Source organism: Helicoverpa armigera, chromosome 19 (genome assembly GCF_030705265.1).
Source record: "Helicoverpa armigera isolate CAAS_96S chromosome 19, ASM3070526v1, whole genome shotgun sequence".
Lineage (NCBI taxonomy): Eukaryota > Metazoa > Arthropoda > Insecta > Lepidoptera > Noctuidae > Helicoverpa > Helicoverpa armigera.
The window spans coordinates 2,312,394-2,328,207 of record NC_087138.1 but is presented as its reverse complement, the minus strand read 5'-3'; the positions used below and the strand labels follow the sequence as shown (position 1 = coordinate 2,328,207).

Here is a 15,814-nt window from a genome sequence, read left to right as displayed (position 1 = left end):
AAGAGCTAAGTGAAAATAAAAAAAAAGATTTACGCGAATTATTGTCTAAGAATTTGATCCCTAACTTTTATTCTGACTTTTATAATTCCATTCTTTAATCAGTAAAGGTAAAGATGACTCCTCCGTTTTCATCTTATATTTTTAAATAATTTATGTTTTGTTAACTGATTTATACCTAGACTGCGGACCTACTAAGAATACCATAACGCTGATTAGATTCGCTAAGATCTCTTTTAATTTTGCTACGATGTTATAATTATAGTTTATAATAGTTATCATAGTTTTTTACAATACTATATACTACTTTGTATAAAAAAACTATATTTGCTTTTTGTTAATTTTGAAGGTATATGAAAATGTATACTATTTTTTTTATTATATTTCTCGTAATCATTTAAATAAAGACTTGTAATTTAAAAGCGATAGTTAGGATAGAAGAGTGATTTTTGTGAACTGATGTAAACCTACTTAGAATACCATGAGACTGATTGATTTATTGCTTAGAAGTTAAGATCTCTTTTAATTATATTAATAAGTTCGGTATAAAAACATCTAACATCTTCTATTAATAAGTGTTAAAATGAAAATAACAGTTTTTATAATTTTAGTTCCTTAATGTTGATCTCTTTTTTTTAATTAAAAACCGTAACTACAAAAATGTATTTTCATTTTTATGTATTTTCGTTTAGTATTATTATGACTTAAACCTTACATATACAACCAAGTAGTATTTGAATTTAATAATAAATCAACTCAAAATTAATTAGGTCTTTATCTTTTTGGCAGACTAACTGTTACTTAGTATTATATAGACCTAAAACTACAAAAGTAATTTTGACAGCCTACAATAAACAAAATAAATAGTATTCAATTGAAATTTAAGTTTCAACCAACTATGTGGTTCATATTCTATCATTAAAAAATAAAAATAACTATGCGAGTAACATCTTGTAACATTTATGTCTAAATAAACAGCCAAAGTCCTAATTGCAAAACGTTTTTTGCGATTTGCCAAAAAACTAGTTTTTTCAATTCGGTCACTTTAATAATAAGCGTGCGAAATGCGGTAATCTTGAAAAGAATGAACTGACAAGCAATACCTTGTATAGTAAAGAAACAACTTCTTGAGACGTCAATGCCTTGTGTTTCTCTAAAGGCGTGCCAAGGTAGGCCATACACTTCCCCTTTCACAAAAATGAATGAAGTCACTGTTCAAGAGACTATTACTCAGCATTTTTCTTAAAACAAAATAAAAACTACATGATGTATACCTGTTTCAGTATACTGTACAGTAGGGGTTTTTTTGAGCTGGCAAAGAAGATGTTGCTTTTTCATTTATTTGGTTTTTAACAGAAACATATTAAAAATATTTTTTCATTACCATCATTTATTTCAGAGGCTATGTTTAATTTATCAAAAATTTAGTTAAAAATGATCAATTGAATACATTTTGTAACCAAACGTCATTGAATTAAAATACCTATCCTCGTGGATGACAAAGTAATAATAGCAAAAACCTCCATTTTTTAATGTTTTTTTTTTCGTACATAAATATTTATTAATGTATAATGTATGTGAAATAAATAAATATAAATACGAAAACGGAATTTTCTAAATATCAAAAGAACCAGGTAATAATTAGTTTTCTGAATAAATAATAGAATATTTAATTAGATCCCACCTACTTATTATTATATTATGTTAATATAAATAATATTTTTTGAACATTATTTCAAGGAATTATTTTGTTAAGTATAAACTTTTAATAAATATAATTTTTGATGTAAACTAACGCAAATGCAATACAGTTGCATAAAACATTTACGAAACACATCCATAAAACAAACGTTAACTGCGTTTGTTTTATTTTGCTTATAGTATATTTAAAATTTTGCGAAGCTAAACTACGAGTCATACATATATGGCCGATTTCTATCGGGTGTGTCGTACCTAATCACATTAAATCCTATCACATATTCTTTATGATGTATAGATATTTTATGACGAATTGTAAAAAAAATAACCTAATCCATTCAGTGGTTTGGCCACAGGACTCATTTTTCGTTTTCATAATTTACAATATCATGTGTAAATCAGAGATAAAGTTGGGAGTATCGATAATCTATTTACATATACGATTATATACATAACGATTATATTTTGACATTAGGTAATGTCAAAATTAAATCCCCAATCGCAAACCTCGCATATTATTATTATGTACTAGTCGTTTTCCCGCGGTTACACCCTTCTCCCGTGGGAACTACTGCCCATACTGCCAATGTTACTTGCGAACAGTGTAGCTTTCCAAGAGTGAATTATTTTTCAAATCGGTTCAATAGTTTCGGAGCCTCTAGGATACAAACAAACACAAAAAAAATGTTTCCTCTTCATTGACCTAAAGCGTATTTGAAGCGGTAACCAGTTCAATGTATTTATATAACAAAGTAAATAGATGCATTTGCACCTGCATGTTACTCATTATATCGAATTAAATTAATTTGAGTGTTGAATATCATTAAGATATTGATGCAGTTTGAACAGATGTTTCAATGGCTATTTTTGTAGAGATTTATGTCATTGTTTTTATATCACTATTTTTGACTGTGATCTTAATGCATTTCCTTAATAAAATTTATAAAAATACGTTAATTTATGCTCTGTTTAAATAATGTAATGTGTTTTTACGTCAGAGAGTGGTTTTCTCAAAAATAAGATAAAATATTGACCACCTGACATAACCCTCATATGAGAAAATGTAACGTCTGCTTTTAATGTAGCTTCTCTATATATCGCATATTCTATACACAACACATTTTTATCCGGTTTATCCACGGACTTTATGTTATTTTTATTTACCTACTCGAATGACACATCAATGTTTCCGTGCTTAAATAAAATAACTATTACCATTTGAAACTAATGTATATTCATAAACTGAACTCATAAAAAAGATATATTGAAATGGCTTCAGACATGACATATTTAAGCAGCGTGAAAATCTATATACACCAATTAATTAGTGTTTGGGTTTCAAATAAACACATATGATAATCTCACTTAACTATAGAAACAACTATGTAAAACTTTCTAAAGGTTAGTCATCCAAAAGTTCAAAAAATCTACGCGGTTTACCACGCTGAACCAAAAAAATGCTTTTTCAAGGTAATTCGTCACTACTCCAGCCACAAACAAGATCAATCACAAGATTATATTCTACAAAATTAATTTCCAAATAAGGATTGATGGACGGTTCACGGTAGTTTCTCAAGCAAAACTGAACAATTAAACTTATACTGTGTCCCACCAGTAGGCAAACTATTAGCAGCCCATTGGGTTTGCGGCGTATTGGTATAGTACGCATTTTTACATATATGTATGAAATGGCGTACCCAAAGTTGGCTAGTTTAGGCTCACTTTGCGCATTTGTAGCATTCCATGCGAATAATGTCTCAGTTCAAAGTGTCCTACTCAAAACAAAAATAGTCAAAAACTATAAAACACGATTTTAGCACATCCGCCATATTGGGGAGGCCGCCATATTGGATTTGTAATGACGTTTATTAGCTAGTCATGCATTGTCATCAGAACTCAGAGCGTGTGCAAACTTTCATCCAAAAAAATCGGAATTTCAATGAACAACGCAAGCGATGTCGCGGCGGTAAAGCTGGTGCACCGTATATTTCTGGAAACGGACAAATCAGTCATCATGCAACTACAATTTGTCGATATTGGGGTTTTTGAACTGTAGTAACGGCTTATCCGCGACCTATTTCTGACGCTTTGATAATCTGCCAGAGGACCTAGTTTTATTTAATTCAGTTTTCCTTATTTTCTATCAGCATTTTGTCGGGAATTTTGAATTTATTTTATTATCCTAGCAATATGAGGAACGGTTTTGGATTTGACACCACTTATTTCGACGATATCGATCCCTCTCAAGAGTAAGATCCAAATAATTTTGTACCGATTTTAAGGGAAATAGTATTAATGATAGTGGGGTCCAGATCGATTGTCGGTCTCGGCGGCTGCTCTCGGAGGAAGAAAGTCGGCCAGCCGTTCAGAACACATTAATTCAGTACACAAAAATTTGTTTAGACCCCCGGAATCTAACCCCAGACCACGTAGTGACGGTTCACAACCACTAGACCGACGTTAGTCAAGGAGAAAAGGCAGCAAAGCATAACAATCAATACATTAAATTGACCGACAAAATCAACATCTCTGCCAAACTGCATCTTAGTCATTGATCACCAGTTTCAGAGTTCTCTCAACTATATTAAATTCAGAATGCATTCCAAGTCATGCATACTAATAATGTGCGTAGAATGAATTGGCACAAGTAGATGCAACGTAACGTCTGGCTTTTTGCAGTCTTGCGGAAGTCTAAACTTCATTTGTTCCGCACGAAATATATACAAAATGCCTTTGTTTGTATCAATGAACGAGCATCGACTCGTTCGAATAATTGCATAGCAGAATAAATGGAGGGCAATATAAAAAAATATATCCGCTCTATTTAGATAAAAAACGTCGACAAAATTCTGGAGTAAGTACTCTGTTTTGTCTCAAGGCTGACCTAAAGTAAGAATGAATTTCAATTGAATTCTTCTGGTAACTTCTGGAGAGGCTCTTAATAAATATTGCGCTGGTAGTAGATACAATAGTTAAATAATATCCAGGAACCCGATGAGGTGCAATAGGCAAGGAAGCTTTAATAAAATCAGACCCAAACCTGATGAGTTAAATCCTTGTTTGTTTAAAAAAACACTTATCAAAATCTGATCTAATTAACTGGATAAACGATTGTGGTTTAAGTCAGCTGCGACCAATTATCCGTCTCAAATGACAGCGACCACAGATAACGAAACCTGACAATATGTAAATAATTACCAGCGCTTAAAAAACCACATTTAAAATCACCAAACTCAATTTAGCACTGAATCCATTCACTGCCCACAGACATCTCAATAAGATTGGTTCTTCGCCTAACTTATTATTAGACCAGAAAACTAAATGTATACAATTTTTTATCCAGGCACAAACTCGTTTTGGAAACACCTTTGTATTACATAATGAATGACACATTTAAATATCTAATTGTCTATGTTGAGTAGTGCCATTTTATATTCCGTTAAAACATGGATTAAATTATCTCGAAGCCTGAATAAATTATGACCAGTCATGAACGTAAATGCTAATCAACATGCATGACAACAAAGGATTTTCGCAAAAAAATGTTCATAGAATTAAAAATAGGTATGTATATCCCTCCCTTATAAAATAACCACTGCTTTATAGTTCAACAAAACTGCCCCTCATCCTACCGCAGATCAAAATGGCTTCCCATATTTTTGACTGATCCCCAAAGCATGGTGCTTTGAATAGACCAGCAAACCCGGGATAGAGTACTAGATTAAAAAATCATTAATGTACTGATAAATGTGATCATGCCTCAAGATTTATTACCGACTTCTAGACTAGCCCGTCACAATCGGTTCTTTGTCATGGATGCGGAAGGCCATACCGGTTTTCGTGGCGCGACTTAAAAACGCCTACAACTTTAGGCACAGGAAAACAAATTAACATTTATTTGCGAAATATCCGCTAATTTAAGATAACCTGCTTTTTGACAAGTATACGTCCTTGGCCTATTACACGCGTGCCTGTCCCTACAAGTTACAGTAGCTAGTACCCAATTCGTCAAAAAAGAGTCAAGTCAAGAATTTGGATGCAAATAAAAAACAGTCAAATCGTACAGGTTTATGTTTACGTGTCAAAAGTTCGTAACCTCTAAGAAATCCTGTTATACTTTTCTATCAGAGTTATCCATACGAACAAGATGTATCAAGAGCTTCCAGTATAAGATGCTTACCTATCTGCCGGAATCATGTCAGCAGCGTCGTCCTCCATAGACTCATCACCAACCTCCACCTCCAACTGGACGGGGGGCGGGGAGCTCATGTCCGTTGATCACCAATCGCCAACACCCTACGACAAAAGGAAACTTAGTACACCATATTGGCAGAAACACTTGAACCAATATTGGCTGTCAATGACCCACATTATCAGGTCTTACATCATCGCTTTACAAATATTGTCCGAACTTATAAATCAGAAAGAAAATTGGTCTCGCTGATGCACTTTAATAAGTCAGCCTAGAACAATAGTTTAAACGTAAACAGCTAGAATGCCCCATATGCCCCTGATTTTTATATATCTTTCAGGAGGCAACTGAAACATTCATGAACTACGCTTATGACCTCAACCGGGCATCGCACTTGTAAATTACCTACTTCGTGTGACAGTCACCAGAAATTCGTGTCAGATTTACATGATAGCGTACAAGTCAATGACATCACGGAACTATTTTGTTTGTCTACTAAATGTCAAAGGGGCTATTAGAGAACTTACTCGAATTTTATTTTTTCAAAGGACCAAACACCTGATTGCTGCTTTGATCAACAGTGCAAGATTCGATCCAAAATAGACCTATCGCAAGTTCTTCTGAAATATTAGAAGCTGTACATAATTTTTCGCAGTTCCAAAGTGTTGGGCCCATGGAAAAGAGCCGGCAAGAAACTAATGTCCATGATTCCCCAATGCAACTTAACTGACATAATCTAATAAGCATATTTGCACATATTCCTAGCATATCAAACTGAACATGGCTATCACATTTATACCCAAGAGCATATCGAATTACATCCGCGTCAATTTTCATCAAACGCCGACGAGTTCCGATTGAGTTCGCTTAATCTAATCTCCGATAATTTCGTATTTTAGCTGTTACTGAACTTGTGTTATGTAGCTGAAAATTTGTGGGTTTTAATGCAGAAACGTTCTATGTCCTTATGGGTATGACGCAGTTGTAAGGCCGTTCTTTTTAGAAAGTGGGAAATCGACAATGAATCCTCTGCCGCTGTTGATGGAGCGGAAGGGAATCTCAACTAGGGTCTTTAGTCGGTAAGAGTTGAGAAAGAAAGAACTTAATATGTTTTATTCAGGCTCTATTCGTAAAATCCCACAGCCCTGGCAGGTGCGCTATAAATGACTCCGCTAAGCGATTCCATTGGTGGATTATTTTTCGCACATTTCTGGTGGAAAAGCTGCGTAAAGTATTTTCGAGCCCCTGGAGGTATTTCCTAACTCGGATTTTGAGAATCATTGGACGCTGGTCTGGTTGTCTAAGTAAAACTTATGACCCTTTATTTATTCAGGTGTGACGATGTTTGCGATTTTCTACAATTCGTCGTAGTTAATAGTAGTATAGTACAAATGTACTAGCTCTATTTATAATATTTCACGATTGTTTAAGCTATGAATTCAAATAAACGTGAGGCAACAGTTGTTATGATATCACTGAAGTGTAAAACACATCATTGCTAGCATATGGCTCGTGCAAAATCAGTCTATGAGCTAAGTAAGAAAATAAGAATTATTTCATCAATATTTTTCTAGGTGATTGGAACATTACTCTTTTCCATATGCAGGTATCTTTGCTGAATCCAAACAATGCATTAAAACCACACATATCAGAGAAACTCATTCTTGGATGGGGTTTCTTGCCAGTTCTTTTACATGGGACCCAATTTTTGGGTCCTCAATAAAGGCCTCCTAAGGCATATTTGAATTAAAAATACTTGACTTTAACTTTGGGAAGTTGGCTTAACACTATACAAACATTGATTTTACCAAGAAAGATATATGCTGGGCAGGCATTAAGACTCCAAGACTTGTTAGCTCTGTAAATAGATAATACATAAAATAAGAGCATCATTACTGCAATATATTCATAACTAGCTCCATCCATATGCTTGCATATTAATAATATACATATAATAAACATTCATATAATAACAAATTGTTTACTACTAAAACGCATCATATAAAACCTGATTCCTGATAATATCTTCTACCTCAATCAATACATAAATATAAAATAAAAAACTGCCCGTTTTTCACTGTATCCTACAGATAAACTCCATCCAAAGGTTGTCTGGAAGAAATTGCTATTTAGCAATAAGACCGCCGATTGTACTGTGTTTTTGTATGTTGTGATGTCCTGTGTTGTGTCTTGGTGTACAATAAAGAATAATCTATCTATCTATATATAAGTATATCTGTGTGTGTCATTATTAGGTCACAAGGTACAGTCAATACCCTTGTAAACAAACAAAGTCAAAGAGGGTCAATAGCATCAATTTTTTTGCTGCAAATCAACGCAATTGATTATAATCCTAATCTCTGAACTATAAGTTACATATTTGAATATAAATTATGTAATTGTTGTCTTATATTTCAAGGCTTTGTATTGACATTCGATAATCTTTTCGTCTTTCATTTGTACTATATTTTATTGTTAGGTATTAAATTGCATATTAGACAAAGAAATTATGGGTCATTTTCATACTAAGTGAGACTGGAACATCTGTGGAGGAGTATTGCCACTGTGAAGAACTATTTCACTTGGCACAAAATATGTAGAAAAAATCAGTCAAAAAATTGTGGAGAGCCACCGGAAGAGTGGAATGAGATTTACCAAAACCAAACAATAGCCAATAAGAAAAAATATTAATTGCTGTACCCTGTAGGTATTTGTAAGGACATTACTTAGGTATTTAAGTAGAAAAGCAGCACAATTTGCACAGAGTAGGAAAGCAGCATTATTATTGTTTTAGAACTAGGTAAATTGTTTATTTATGTAGTGTGGTACCTATGTAATGCTATTGATTTTACCTTATAATTAAATTGTATACATAAAGGACCATCAGCATACCTATGATAAAATAATCCATAATAATAAATGCTTGTGCTTGATATGGCACATATTGTAAGGAGGTTTGTGACTCTGGGGTCCTAACCAACGTTATTTTGAACCCTGTGACAGATTTCAGTGGCCGCAGATTTTAAAATGTTTTCATATTTTTGTATTTAATACTACAAAATGTTAGGAGTATGATGTAAAATAAATAAATGAAAATAAAGTGTATTTCAGTGTGTTTCAGTTTAAAGTGGTGTGAACATTGAATGGCTGAATTAAACTTTCACTTTTATTGCCATATTTCATAACACAACTTTCATTAGAATGTGGATATTAAAAAAAAATATTCATATTCAGAACATAATTGGTTTTCATAACCGTTTATATAATAGATTTACATTAAGTTTAATCATCACAGAATCTTTGAGGAAGGAAAAACTCATTAGAGTATTTATAGTTTACATGTGAACAATAACTATTAACTAGGTATTCTATAAATGGATTGTTCAATCATCGCCTATGTATAAACTATGACTTAATGCTATAAATTCTCACTTAATTGCCAACCTTTTTTATGAAGTGGAAATCATCAAATAACTACTCTCAGTATTCTATCGTAATTGTGAGTTTTATGTTTTCACTAAAAAAGAAGAGACTACCCTTTTTTATTGGAATTCATGAAATGACCCCTCCCACTGTTGGTTAGCAGTGTGAGGGAGTGTCAGACTCTTACTGACTAAAACTCATCATGTTCCTTCTGAAGGCCTTTATGTACCAAGGCCACGGTAACTCTTTCGAACAATCCAACATCCCCCGCAGGCTTTGGCCCTGGTGGGCCCCGCTGGGAAGAGACTATTCCCATGAATGTGTTATGGTGTCTCTTTTCTGACAAGAAATACTGACTGCATTTGATTTGGAAAAGATTGATGTGTTCCAGTGTTTTTGATTTTCTTAAATAAATATGTATTCACACTGATAAATATTAGACCAATTAGAAAATCTATTATCATTACATAATGATCAATAATCAGAAGGCTTCAATTGGCTTTGAGATGTAACCTCTTTGAATGTTTGTCTTTTTATTTTTATTATTGTGATCATGACACAGCTTTATTTGAGTGTACCTATAAGGGTAAATATAACTTGAGCTGGTTTGAAAATGGAATGTTGGAAGCATCAACTGGAGTTCATTCACCTTTGTGATGGTGACCCATTTTGAATAGATTTTCTAAAGTTTATGAGGAGCACTAAAGAACAATGAATTTATATATTTTTACATTATATGCAGCTTCATAAAACTTCAATGTTGATTTAGAAGAAAATAACTAATATTATGATATTGAACTGTTGCAGTTCATTTTGTAAGGTTAATCTTTTGTTGGGTTTACCACATCAAGTAATCAGTTTGTGTTATGTGCTGGTAACTAATAAATATTTTATGGCATAAAACTAGCTATACAAGATATAGAAACATATATGCAGAGGGTTTACTTATATAAACAAAACATAAACCAAGTACCTACATAACATTATATCAGGTAAGTTCATGTATATTCCATATGAAATGGTTTAATAAATCTCATTAACAATACAGGCCATTGTCTGCAAGATTTTTCAAAATATTTACATTTGTTCACACGGAACAATGGCAAATGCGCAGATTTGCGCAATCACTGGTGGATCGTACAAAATTATAGAAATGTAATACAGTGGATGGTGATGATCGGCATAACTGGAGAATCTCACGATGCTTGGAAATTCTTTCTGTACATCACAACAAAAGAAAATATCATTACATACCTTCACTTTCTCGAAATGTGTTAAATCATGCAACTGTCACACACGAATACCGCTGAAAAGCGCTCACCACACAAACTGTTCAAAATTCTATGATGTCAATAGTTCACAAATGCACTTTCATCACAAAATTTTCACGGCAGAAAAATTTCATGACCATTGGCACTAATCCACGAAAATTTTTGACATTTCATCACAGTCCGATGAATACACATCGGTGAATTAACGAAACAAAGAAATTATCGAGAAACTGCACCAAGTTTATATCACTATAAAGTGAATATGTTTTAATAATTGGTGTTTGTTGAATAGAAATTACGATTGATCCTTTTTTCTAAACAATAAAAATAAAAATATGTGCAATTCTATCGACGGATGCCCGACCGACCGAACCGATTGTGCTAGTGGCAATAACCGGTGTTATCCAACATTCTTTATCGGTTTTTACCATATTACGTTCGTTTTCTACAGTGAAATCGGTTTTTACAAAATAATATTTTTTGATCTGATCTGTAATACATAGCCAAATGTTGATTATTTTTTCTATTCAAGATTATAATTTAGTTTCTTTTAAGACACAAGTCTTCCAGACAGCAAAAAAGACGCACACGCTTTCGCACCAATAAAGCATTTGCTATTACAAAAATTTTTTGCTACGAACGAGGCACCACATTTAAATCTCGCCATGATAATTTAAATAGGATCGGCTGTGGATAATTATTGGCAGTTAGGTAAAAGCAGCGTTTAGGTAGTTGAGAAACCCTTTTTTTGGAAGTCGTTTGAAAAGGGTGCCAAAGGAATCTCGCGCGGAGCGCCGATGGCAAAAGCCGGCTCTTTCAGTATAGGAATATGAAATGACTAGTGAATCGACTAAGAACGCTACTCGGAGATATTTTATGAATATAAATATCTGTCTGCCGGGGTTGCGGGTTTGTTCGATAAGTATACCGTGGTGGGTTGTATTCAGGGAGTCTGTCAATCCATGCTGTAGGAGCCATCAGATAATTTCCCACCTCTAAAAAAGGGGTAGATCGTCAGGTCATTCACCTTTGAAGGCCAAACCTAGCAACATACTACCATAAAAAAAACTGATAATAAGTTATTACGAGCTCAGTGGCGTAGCGTGGGTATCTGCCGCCCGGGGCAGTTGTCGATTTTGCCGCCCCTTCCCGTGTATTTTTTTTAACAAGTGTTACTGGCCGTTTGTCATTTTTAACCGACTTCAAAAACAGGGTTTTTTTTTGTATCGACGTTAAAAATCATCAAATGACCCTTCCCGCTGTGGGTTAGCAGCGATGAGTGAAGTTCTTAAAGTTCCAAATGCGCGAGCGAAGCGAGCGCGAAATTTGTATCGGACTTAGACCAAATATTACGTAAAATTTAGCCCAAACGTACTTAACTTTTTGTTTGTTGACAAATGCAAAAATAAGGGCATAACGTTTGTTAATACGCGAGCGAAGCGAGCGCGAAATTTTTATAGGACTTAAAACAAAAATTACGTAAAATTTAGCCCAAACGTACTTAACTTTTTGTTTGTTGACAGATGCAAAAATAAGGGCATATCGTTTTTGAATACGCGAGCGAAGCGAGCGCGAAATTTTTATCGGACTTAAAACAAAAATTACGTAAAAATTAGCCCAAACGTACTTAACGTTTTGTTTGTTGGCAAATGCAAAAATAAGGGCCCATTATATAGTTTCTGAATACGCGAGCGAAGCGAGCGCGAAATTTTTATCGGACTTAAACCAAATATTACGTAAAATTTAGCCCAAACGTACTTAACTTTTTGTTTGTTGACAAATGCAAAATTAAGCGCATACAGTTTCTGAATACGCGAGCGAAGCGAGCGCGAATTTTTTTTTATTTTTTATTTAAGACTCAAAACCAAAATAACGTAAAATGTAGTGTCACGTGTGTTTTAAGTACCTGACAATAATTAATTTTAAGTTTAAAAATTTTCAACTTTCTTGTTTAATGTTTGTTATTGTTAGACAGTTTTATGTAGTTGCGAATTTTTTTTTTTTTATTGGGTAATTTTGCCGCCCCCTAAAAGCTGCCGCCCGGGGAATTTGCCCCCCTGCCCCCCCACGCTACGCCACTGTACGAGCTTTTAGCCAAATATTTTTAATGATCGAGTTTAAAAGGGCGTTTAGGCTCCAATTACATTAAATCGTCGGGACATGGCATTGAGTCTGGTGAAGTAAAAAAAAATAATATGCTAGATAAATCATTTTAATAACAACATTACACATAGCATGTTCACTACTAAAATACATTTAAATATTAAATCTAGTCTCGAGTCTAATCCTACGACTTGGGAGTCGAAAAACCTAATGGAGGATGTTTATTCAACAGTTCCTCCATTACTGATGGATAAAAAGCCATGAACTTGAATCTCTCGCCCATCTTCTGCGGGTCGACTAACATTTCGTACGACTTCTGCACCTTTTCTCTATCTTCATCTGACTTTGCGTTATCCAATAGAACCTGAAAATAAGATATTCAAAAATGTTACAGAAATACTATTGTCCCTATCTTAAGTGTCCACTCTCAGTATATTGATTATACTTTATTTGAAAGAAAGTTTCTAATAGTTTTCTTTTATGATAATCTAATGACCCACTTTCTTCCTATGACGTGCACTAGCGCACTAGTGGGGACGAGAATTAGTGAGCCCAACAGTATTGCCAGTAGGTATATCCAGAAGATGGAAATTCTTCTCAGCATAATTCAATACTGGTAAGTGAGGTTTGCGTAGAGTTTAATCGTAGAAGTATTTATTAAGGTCAGTTAGCAGCCCTGAATTTTCCCCATGAAAATATTTCATAAAGTACTAGTATATTTCTCACCTGAAGTCTGATTCGAGCTTGACATCTTTCGAGGAAATCCTTCTGTTTAACAGGTCCCATGACCAACGCATAGTTATCGCTGTAAGGACTTTTTGATGCAGCAATCCTGAGTTGCGAGAAGTCTACATCAGCTGTCAAATCACACTGCCCAGGATTTTCTAATGGATTCACTACTTTGTGCTTGTGGAAGGCCTGTAATACGAAATAATTTTAGTTTTATTAGTAGGTAATCAAAGAGCAATAGATTCAAACATTAGCTGCTTCTGTCCCCGTTCAGTTTTGATACAGTATAAGATGCTAAACTCACTCTAAAAGTATCACCCTTTTCTCCTTCATGTCCATAATCAGCAATAAGAGCAATTCCGCCATCTCTGTCCACTCTAGTAGCCAGCTGCCGAGAAATGCCCAGACTTCGAGCACTGATTTCCAACTCTGTTCTGTCACCGGAGTCTAATGGCGGTCTGATGAGGGACTTGCAAGAGGCTGTCTCTTCTGCTGTTATTCTATAGTACAGTTTATCTTGGCCATCTAGGTCTATTAGCAGTTCTCGCCAGCCTTCATCAGTTTTCTAAGAGGAAAGAAAAATTACAAATGAGAAGTGGGTATATGAAATCAATATTGTAGATTTTTACCTACAAAAGATTTTAAATGGAATACATATTTAAATGACAGCTACCTTCTACGGCTTTCATGTTGTCATGTTGGTTTACAATAAAGTATTTACTTCTTCAATAAAGACTTATTTAAGGGGTGTCCATTTTGTTTTTAGATTTCAAACCTGTGTAACATGATATGGAATGCTTATAAACAATTAAGTAAAATATTACTCACTTCAAACTTGTGTATTGGCAGTACATCGAAGAACTCATGTGCTATGTACCAAGAGAAGTTTGTAGGCACCTTCTTCAGATCATTGTACCAGTACACCTTGATGCCACTTACTGTCTCACCCTGAAACATTATGTTGTTAACATTAACACAAATAAACACACCATAGAAGTGTACCAACTATATGTTCAAAACAGGACATGATTATATAATGCAATCACATGAAATCTTCAGTCCCAAATAACTGATAATTCAAAAGTCAAAAGTCACAGTCAAGCCACAGAACATTGAGCAGAATGATTGGACATATCCTTTTAACATTTTATATTAAACCCATACATGACGACATATTCAGATGGCGGAGGCTTAGGCCGGCCCTCCGCCACGATCGGTTTCCTGTGTAGCAACGGACTCCGAAATTATTTGTTTTGGTATATTAATTTTGCGATTCCTGTATTAACTTGCAATCCAATTTCTTTTTTGCCAGATATTAAAACATGGTATCAATGTGCAACTTACTTCATAGTTATGTGGCAGCGCAATATCAACTTCTCTATGAGATATGCACAGTCGGTTGGCTTGTACTGATTGCATGGTTGATGATATCTCCACTAAGTGCAGACTCAGATCCTGAGGTTTGTAGTTAAAACAATTCAGTACCTGAAAAGCATACATAAATGTGCATAATGTGATCCATACATAAAATCAATTTTGTACATTATTTTAAGTACATTATTAGTTTATTGTTCATTGTCATCATTTTTTCAGCTGAAAAAAGAAGTCCACTGCTGGACATAGGCTTCCAAAAAGGTTTGTTTATTGTTCAGTGAGAAGAACTGTAAAATAAAGACTCTTACCCTTAATATATCCAATAACAAGGTCGCTTTACCAGGTCCAAGTTCAACAATCTGCAGAGGCTTCCCAGGTCCCATTTTCTGAGTTTCAGAATAGAACCATATCCCAATAATCTCGCCGAACAGTTGGCTTATTTCAGGAGACGTAATAAAATCTCCAGCCTCGCCTATCACTTCTTTTTTCATATAATATCCTTCCGTCGGGTTTGTAGAGATAATGTGCATGTATTCAGCTACCGTAAGAGGACCGTTAAGTCTTATTTTTTCTTTAATTATTTGCATTATACTTGGAGCCGTACCCGGCGCAGGCATTTTCAAAGTTTTAGGGTCAGGCCTTTTTACCGCTTTAAAAGCATAACCTCTAGATATAGTTTGCTGTATTAAGAGTTTATTACACATCCTGAGTATTCGGGAATTCATGTTGTCGGGATAAAATTAAAGATTTGCGCAGAATTAAGACACTACGAAAATGAGGTTAACTTTGTTTTGACAAGACCATTTGTCACTGTGACAGTGTGACTATGACATTAAAAACAGCTGGTTTTATTTTGTTTTCGAAACCAGAATTATTTCACAACGGATTGTGACAAGCATTTTCGTCTTTTATCATTTATTTTCCAGTTATTTATAATAATTCAAGAAATATAGACATAACCATAAAAAAATGCATTACATAATCTTCGAGAATTCGAATTTTTATTCAGACAAAAGGATCAAGGATG

General features: G+C 34.2%; 2 protein-coding genes across 2 annotated transcripts in view; both read right to left on the bottom strand.

Moving 5' to 3' along the window:
- Positions 1–10,973, bottom strand: part of LOC110379784 (E3 ubiquitin-protein ligase UBR1) — a 54,891-nt gene extending 43,918 nt beyond the window's left edge. Inside the window, exons 1-2 of the mRNA XM_064039398.1 lie at positions 10,565–10,973; positions 5,876–5,991 (exon numbers count right to left, since the gene is read on the bottom strand). Coding sequence (XP_063895468.1) covers positions 5,876–5,964 — 89 coding nt within the window. The 5' untranslated portion in view covers positions 5,965–5,991; positions 10,565–10,973. The remainder of the gene's footprint in view (positions 1–5,875; positions 5,992–10,564) is intronic.
- Positions 10,974–12,849: 1,876 nt separating this feature from the next.
- LOC110379779 (protein arginine methyltransferase NDUFAF7 homolog, mitochondrial) lies at positions 12,850–15,676 on the bottom strand. The gene is made up of 6 exons (XM_021339583.3): positions 15,096–15,676; positions 14,758–14,898; positions 14,242–14,361; positions 13,718–13,978; positions 13,411–13,602; positions 12,850–13,048 (listed from the first exon to the last, which is right to left on the bottom strand). Exons 1-6 carry the CDS (start codon positions 15,510–15,512, stop codon positions 12,869–12,871), a joined length of 1,311 nt encoding a protein of 436 aa, XP_021195258.3. The 5' UTR covers positions 15,513–15,676; the 3' UTR covers positions 12,850–12,868.
- Between the last annotated feature and the right edge of the window lie 138 nt (positions 15,677–15,814).